Genomic DNA, 7,283 nt, shown 5'->3' with positions numbered 1-7,283 from the left:
CAATTAGCCATCCATAATTCCTCCTAGCAGCTGATTAAAGTCTCTTTATCCGTCTTACGAAGATCAGAAGGGCGCATGTTTGGGAAATCAAAAATGCATTAGGGGCTGTCAGCCAACGCCAGGGCCTGTGTGCTGAGCCATGGGGCAGTGGCATGTGGCAGGAGTGGCACAGAGCTGCTGTGTGTCCCCCATGTCGGGAATGGGACCCACATTCCTGTGGGGTGCAGCTTCCTCTGTGCAGGTCCTCTGCAGCATCAGTCACCTCATCCTGTTATCCTGGCATCCCCTTTGCCGGTGTGGAGCAAGTAGTGGGATGGGATGGCTCCTCTCCAAGTCTCCCAGTGCAAGAAAGCACCACTGGGCTTTTAGCTGTTTGGGAGACACGCAAGGGTGCTGGCCTCATCCTGCACCCAAGGAGTTATGAGGGGTGTGAGCTGCAGCTGCCTTCCTTCACCCCTACTGCGACACTCCCTAATGCCCCTTGGTGGCAGTTTCATGCCTGGGTAAACAGCAGGATGAGGGTGGCCTCAGTCCTCCCAGCCCTGTGATGATAATTTCGGAGATAGTGAGAGCACGAGTCCCCAGCCCAGCTGCCCCCGTGCTGGGAGCTGAAGGGGCGGCTGTGCTCCGTCGGAGCGCTCTGAGGGCCGGGGGCTGTGAGCAGGACGGGGCTGTCCACGGTGAGCTCCTGCCAGGGCCTCCTCCGGCCGCCTCCCGCCCAGCCCCCGGCGCCCCCTCCCCAGGCCCGCGGGGGCGGGGGGTCCGCGCAGCCCCGCGCTGCCCGCGCCGCCCCCGCGGGGCCCTGCGGAGGGGCCGCGCTCCGCACCCGCCCGGCCACAGCCCCACCGCGATGGAGCGGGCGGCAGGCGAGGGCCGGCCCCTGCTGCCGGCGGCGGGACACTCCGCCGAGCCCTCCTCGGCCGGGCTCTCCTCCGCCGGCGCCGTCTTCATCCTGCTCAAGTCTGCGCTGGGCGCGGGGCTGCTGAGCTTCCCCTGGGCCTTCGGCAGGGCCGGCGGGGCCGTTCCCGCCCTCCTGGTGGAGCTGGTAAGGGCGACTCGGGGGCGACGGGCTGGGGCAGCCCCAGAGGGAGCCGAGGGGCGCCGGTCTGGGGAGGGAGCGGAGGGAGGGACGCACCTGCTCTGGTGCTCGGGGAGCTGGCGGGCACCCCCTTCGTGCGGCATCCCCGTCCCCATCCCCGCAACGTCCTTAGGTGGGTGTTAAGGTGCCACCTGAGGGATGCTCTCTGCAGCTGAAGCCACACTTGTAGCTGGCTTGTAGCTCAACTCGAAGTAAATGGGCGTCTGCTCCCGTACATGCCCCACAACCCTAAATCCAAACCCAAAGTACCACTAAGGCTGTATCTCCATGCTTTTGCTGACCTTTGTTACCCAGGCCCACAAGGTGATCTGGCAGGTAAGCTGGTCCCTGGCCGTGGGCCTGCTGTGCCCTGTCCTGCTCTGGGGGTGATGGAGGGGCTGCGTGGCGCTTCTTGCTGGCTTTGTCCCGCAGGGCTCGCTGGTGTTCCTGGTGAGCGGGCTGGCCGTGCTGGGCTATGCCGCGGCCCTCAGTGCCCAGCCCACCTACCAGGGCGTGGTGCGGGCCGTGTGCGGCGCGGCCGTGGGGAAGCTCTGTGAGGTCTGCTTCCTCCTCAACCTCTTCATGATCGCCGTGGCCCTCCTCAGGGTGGTGGGCGACCAGCTGGAGAAACGTGAGTTGTTTCCCCTCACTGTGTTTGGGACTTGTTTAGGGCCGGCAGCTCTCAGGAGTGAGGGGAAGGTGGTCCCACATGGGCTGGGGTCACCCCCAGGGTTTTCCTGGAAATTCTGAAGACATTGGGCTCCCTAGTTCTGCCATGGTGTGATGCTCCCGACCTCCTTGGGCCATCTTTCAGGGTGCAGCTGACCCCCCACTGCCCCCCACAGTGTGTGACTCCGTGTACCCCAACGGGACACTGAGTGGGGTCTCTCAGCTGCCCCCCTGGTACGTGGACCAGCGCTTCACCCTCTCAGCTCTCTGTGTCCTCGTCATCTTCCCACTCTCTGTCCCCAGGGAGATCAGCTTCCAGAAGTACTCCAGGTACCACCTGGGCTATCCCTGTGGTGGCCCACCCCTAGGCACCCTGTACCCCAGGTTGCCACCTCCCAGGAACCTGTGGGGCCGTGGGAACCCCCCTCCTCCCTTCCTTCTGGCTGTGTGCTGATGCTCTCCCATGCCCTGACAGCATCCTGGGCACGCTGGCTGCATGCTACCTCACTCTGGTCGTCATCCTGAAATACTACTTGCAAGCAGAGAGTCTGCGTTTGACTGAGTCGGCTCAGCCCTCCAGGTAGGAGGGTCAGCCCCATGTCCCTCCTGCCCTGAACTCCATGGCATGAGCAGTGACATGGGGGCAGGCCTGGAGGTGGGGCAGGGATGGCACTGGGCCCTGTGTGTGGTGGGGGTGAGCTGGGGACAACTCACAGTGGGTGGTAGCTATCAGCCCCAGCTTTCACCCCAGCAATGCCCCTTTCTCCCAGAATCACTGGGCAAGAGATTCCCACAGGGTGCCATACAGGCTGCACAGTTTATGGCATGAAGGTTTCTTCTCCGTGAGAGCCTCATGCCTTTTGTTCTGTGCTTCCTGTCCACATGCCACAGGTCCTCGTCCTGGACCTCCATCTTCAGTGTCATTCCCACCATCTGCTTTGGCTTTCAGGTAGGTCACCCTGGCCCCTCTGGCTGCAGCTGCCAGGGCAGTGCTGGCAGCCCCCCATGGCATCCCATGGGGATGCTGTCTCTTAAAGGTTGAAGCAGAGGTGACCTGTGGCTGTCACCAGAGGTGCTGTGGGGCAGGATACATGTACCTGGGAATGGGGCAGAGTAGGACAGGGCACCCATAGGTGGGAGAGAGGATGCTGGGGGTGGGGGCTGTCCCTGTATGGGGTCCCAGCACCATTCCCCCCCTTGCCTTGCAGTGCCACGAGGCATGTGTGGCCATCTACAGCAGCATGCGCAACCAGAGCTTCTCCCACTGGGTCACCGTCTCTGTGCTCTCCATGCTCATTTGCCTGCTCATCTACTCCCTCACTGGTAACCCCACCACCAAACCCTTCACTCTTCCTTGCCCCGGGCTCATCCATCCTCCTCAGAATGTCCTGCTCACTGCACAGCTGCCCACCCCACCTCCCTGTCAGCAGGGCTCTATGGCTACCTGACCTTCGGCGAGGCCGTGGCGTCCGATGTCCTGATGTCCTACCCAGGGAATGACCCGATTGTCATTGTCGCTCGCCTGCTCTTTGGTGTCTCCATTGTCACCATTTACCCCATTGTGGTGCTGCTGGGCAGGTGAGGGGAGTGGTGACAAGCTGGGTGTCCCCCGAGCCAGTGCAGCTCCCCTGGGTGCTGTCAGCCCCTGCAATCCTCCCTCCCAGGTCCGTGGTGAAGGACATGTGGGCAGCCCCGAAGCGCAGGGCTGTGGCGGTGTCTGAGGCACACGAGCGGCGGAGCCGGGTGGCACTGACGGTCTCCTGGATGGCTGCCACGCTGGGCATCGCCCTCTTTGTGCCCGACATCGGCAAAGTCATCGAGCTCATCGGGGGCATCAGCGCCTTCTTCATCTTCATCTTCCCAGGCAAGAGCAGGCACGGGAGGGAGGAAAGTGTTTGGGGAGGGACACTGGTGCCAAGGGCATTGCTGCAGGGGAAAGTGGCCTGTCCTGGCCCCGTTTTGGGGGTGCAGAGCTGTGCTCATGGGGGACAATGCAGAGAGGGGTGCTGTGTTGGGGCTGAGCTTCTGCACTGACAGCAGGGCTGTGCCTCGTGTGTATGACTGGGACCCGCAGCCTCGGGCCACGCAAAAGGTGAGTGTTTGCATGCTCAGCAGTGGTGGGCGCTAGGGAAGGGGCAGGGCCAGGGTCAGGATGTGGTATCCCATGGGCCGTGGCCAGGGCAGACCCCTGGGGGTCTGCCTGCTCAAGGTGGGAACCCTGCAAGGAGGGGAATTTGGGTGTGAAGCGCTCTACTGGGGCTGTGCCTGGGAATGTCCCTGGATGCCAGGGCTGTGTCAACACATCAAGGAGGTGCCCAGGTACCAGAGTGACTTTAGGGGCAGAAGAGCTGTGGGGTTTGGTGGCACTGGGGCACCCCGTGGGGACTGTGGTAGGGTCAAGTTGCATGTCAGAGGGGCAGGGTGCCCCAATACAGGAGGCCATCAAGAGTTCCGTGCCATGCCGGGGCAGTGTGTCCCCATTGCTGCTCCTGTCTGGAGGGGCTGGGGCACAGCAGCACCCATGTGAGGGGGACCTGACAGTGCTGGTGAGTTTGGGATAAGTGATTGTCTGTGGTGCCCCTGGGGGAGCAGCAGAGTTTGAGGGAGGATGAAGGTCATGTGGTGAGTGGAGGCCCTCCAGGACATTGGGGTATTGGTCAAGAGGGTGCTCTGGGGACCCATGAACATCTGGGGAGGGGTGAGGGTGTCCCAAAGGGTGCCAAAGTGCTGGAGAGGGGCCAAGGCAGAAGGTTAGCAGAGGCATCCAGGTGGGTGGCAAAGGATTGGAGAGGTTCCTTGGGGAGACCTGCCAGAGTGTGAGCCCATCATGAGGAAAAGGGACGACATGAGCTGGAGCGATGGAGACCAAAGGGGACAGACAGTCCCAGCCTGCCCGGGACAGTCTGGGAAGGAGCACGGTGCTGAGGACCCTGCAGCAGAGCATCAGCTGGGTTTGGGGTGAGTGCTGCAGCCCAGGGGCTTGGTCTGGGGCGAGGTGGGCTACGTGCCCGGGCAGGAAGGAACAGGGAGGTGCAGACCCAGGGCTTCGGGGGCTGGGGCTGGAGCCGAGGAAGGGACAGGGCTGGAAGCATGTGGTGACAGGATGGAGCTGGAGGAGTGTGGGAGTGGCCGTGCCCAAGCATGGGGTGGGGGGATGTGGGTTTCTGCTCCGTCAGCAGGGCCACTGGGCACAGGCAGAATTGGGAATGATCGCATGGTGGCATCTGCTGGCTTTTTGACCAAGGTTTGTGTGTCATTGCAGTGGACAGGGTGGCTGGGCTCTTCCACCATCGACTGGGAGCAGGGCAGAGGAGCAGGGCAGAGAAGGCTGACCCTGCAGAGAGCTGCACAGCCAGAGGAGCTGGGGTACAGGGGTGGCCCATAACTGAGGTCAGCTGTACCCCGGCAGCCTCTGCTTGTGTCGCTGCAGGGCTGCTCTCATCGCTTGGGGGGTTCTCTCTGTGCTCTGCGGTGCCTTTGTCTGCGGGCAGAGCGCTGCCCTGGCTGTGCTGGGGCTGCTGCGCTGAGGGACCACAGAGCCCCATCGTGACCCCACTGCGCCCTCCTGGCGTCCTGCCCTGGACAGAGGCCCCAGCGCAGCCACACCACTGGATCCCATGGCGGTTTTATTTGGCATCACCGTCCCCGTTGTACAGTGGCTAATAAAGACAGGAGAGGGTATTGGCAAAGGTCCTGTGCCACACACCCTGAGGGACCCCCACGCACGGCAGGGTGGGTGTGGGATTGGCACAGACGGACAGACACACAGACGAAGTACAGACCCCAGGAAGGAGGGGTGGCAGCCACCCTCATGCCTACAAGGCACCAGCTGCAACTGTGCACATGCAAAGGAAACCCCTGGGGAGCCCCCACAGCTGGAAAGGACTAAGGGTCACCTAGGGAGAAGGGAAACCCCCCTCTGCAGGCAAACCTACACTCACACCCAAGGCACAGCCTCAACCCCCTAGTCTCTTCCTGTGGTGGCCCCTGGGGACTTGCACAGACACCCAACCTGCTCCCTGCTTTCAGGGGGTGCTCCAGCCTCCCACCTCCCACTCCCATCCCTCCTTCCTAGTGCCTGCTTGCCTGCACCTGTTGCCCCCCCCCCCCCCCCACCTATGTCTGGGGGACGTCCCCTTCCCCAAATGCTGCCAGGCCCTCCTTGGCAGTCCTTCTTTCCCCTGAGACCATCCACATCAGGGAGAGATTCCCCAGGTGGTGGGGAGCTGAGGGAGACAGCTGGGGTGGGGGACACACACATGGGAGTTTCCTTCACTGCAGCCAGGTCACACCGCCGCCTTCCCTGGGCACGGCTGCCCCGCAGAGGGGACAGATGCTGGCAGGCCCCCAGCACTGACCATCACTCTCGGCTCAGGGTGCACCAGGCAGCTGCAGGGGAAAATCACTGGTCACACCTGCCCAGCCCCACATCACCCTGAACCCCCCAGCCCAGCCAGCTCAGCCCGTGCTGTCCTTCCCACCATGCCACCTGCCCACCCTTGCTCCCCAAGAACTGGAGAGGTGCTGGCTGCCCACAGATCCCTGTCCTCCACCCTCTGGGGTGGCTTCCATCCTACCTGGCACGGCCACGCTGGAGATGGCCTCAGGCTGGCTGAGCGTGTCCACCTTGACGTGCTGGAAGCCCTTGCAGGTGGCACTCTGCAGGTGCCTGTGCCCGGGTGGGAGAGAGTGGGTGACACCCAGCCCCCCCAGAAGCACCATCCCAGCCCCCCACAGCACCACAGGCCCTGGCAGGGCTGGGTGCCAGCAATCCAGCTCACTTCCCCTTGTGCAGAGCACCCTGCCTTGGTTCAGGACACTGACCCCTCTCATTACCACATCCAAAGGCACTCCCAGCTGGGAGGTGTAGTGAGACCCACCCCAACCCCTCTGTCCTGTTTACAGGGACAGCCCTTTGGACAGATAGACAGCTCCTCAAACCTGCAGTCAGACAGGGGACAGAGCTTGGGGCTCAGCTGCTCTAACAACCCTCCACACCCAAGCATCCCAAAATGGGCTTGTTCATCCCCTCCCCTACCTCTTCCAGTCCTCCTCGGTCTCCCAGAACTCATAGACGATGAAGGTGACCCCATCAGGCAGCTTCACTGCAGTGACACTGGCAGAAACAGGGAGAGGGGGTGAGCCCCCAACATGGGGCATCCCTCCCCCCTCTGCAGCCACAGGTGTGCTCTTGGGTGGGCCACCGAGGGGGGACCCAGCCCCAGCAGCCTAGGTAAGGGTAGCAGTCCCCCACCATTCCAGCACTCCCCAGCCCATGCAAAAGCAGTGTTGTGGCTGAACATGACTACAACCGAAATCCTGGCTGCTTTGCAGTCCTTTGCTTGGTCCACACTCCAGCCCACGCCAAGCCCCCATCTCCCCAGCCCCCAACAGGCAGCTGTTGATGGTACCCACTGGAAGCAGTCCCGCTCCCCGGCGACGCTCTTCAGGTACTGCTTCAGGGAGCTGCAGAACTCGCCCAGGTGCTTGTGTGACACAGTCATCTCATTCCTCACCAGGAGCAGGTACTGCCAGG

General features: G+C 62.8%; 2 protein-coding genes across 5 annotated transcripts in view; one reads left to right on the top strand and one right to left on the bottom strand.

The window, feature by feature from the left end:
• Positions 1 to 850: 850 nt before the first annotated feature.
• On the top strand, positions 851 to 5,327 carry SLC38A8 (solute carrier family 38 member 8). The gene is made up of 10 exons (XM_030227681.2): positions 851 to 1,045; positions 1,511 to 1,709; positions 1,924 to 2,077; positions 2,223 to 2,327; positions 2,639 to 2,696; positions 2,956 to 3,070; positions 3,178 to 3,325; positions 3,412 to 3,611; positions 3,788 to 3,839; positions 5,178 to 5,327. Exons 1-10 carry the CDS (start codon positions 851 to 853, stop codon positions 5,272 to 5,274), a joined length of 1,323 nt encoding a protein of 440 aa, XP_030083541.2. The 3' UTR covers positions 5,275 to 5,327.
• A 29-nt stretch (positions 5,328 to 5,356) lies between these two features.
• The window catches only part of NECAB2 (N-terminal EF-hand calcium binding protein 2), a 68,721-nt gene continuing 66,794 nt past the window's right edge, over positions 5,357 to 7,283 (bottom strand). For all 4 annotated transcript variants that reach the window (XM_030227682.2, XM_050979020.1, XM_030227683.2 and 1 more), the window contains 4 exons: positions 7,163 to 7,275; positions 6,786 to 6,863; positions 6,325 to 6,416; positions 5,357 to 6,136 (listed from right to left, as the gene is read on the bottom strand). In XM_030227682.2, coding sequence (XP_030083542.1) covers positions 6,108 to 6,136; positions 6,325 to 6,416; positions 6,786 to 6,863; positions 7,163 to 7,275 — 312 coding nt within the window. In that variant the 3' untranslated portion in view covers positions 5,357 to 6,107. The remainder of the gene's footprint in view (positions 6,137 to 6,324; positions 6,417 to 6,785; positions 6,864 to 7,162; positions 7,276 to 7,283) is intronic.

The sequence above is a fragment of the Serinus canaria genome, chromosome 11 (assembly GCF_022539315.1).
Source record: "Serinus canaria isolate serCan28SL12 chromosome 11, serCan2020, whole genome shotgun sequence".
Lineage (NCBI taxonomy): Eukaryota > Metazoa > Chordata > Aves > Passeriformes > Fringillidae > Serinus > Serinus canaria.
This window is presented reverse-complemented; position numbering and strand designations above follow the sequence as displayed.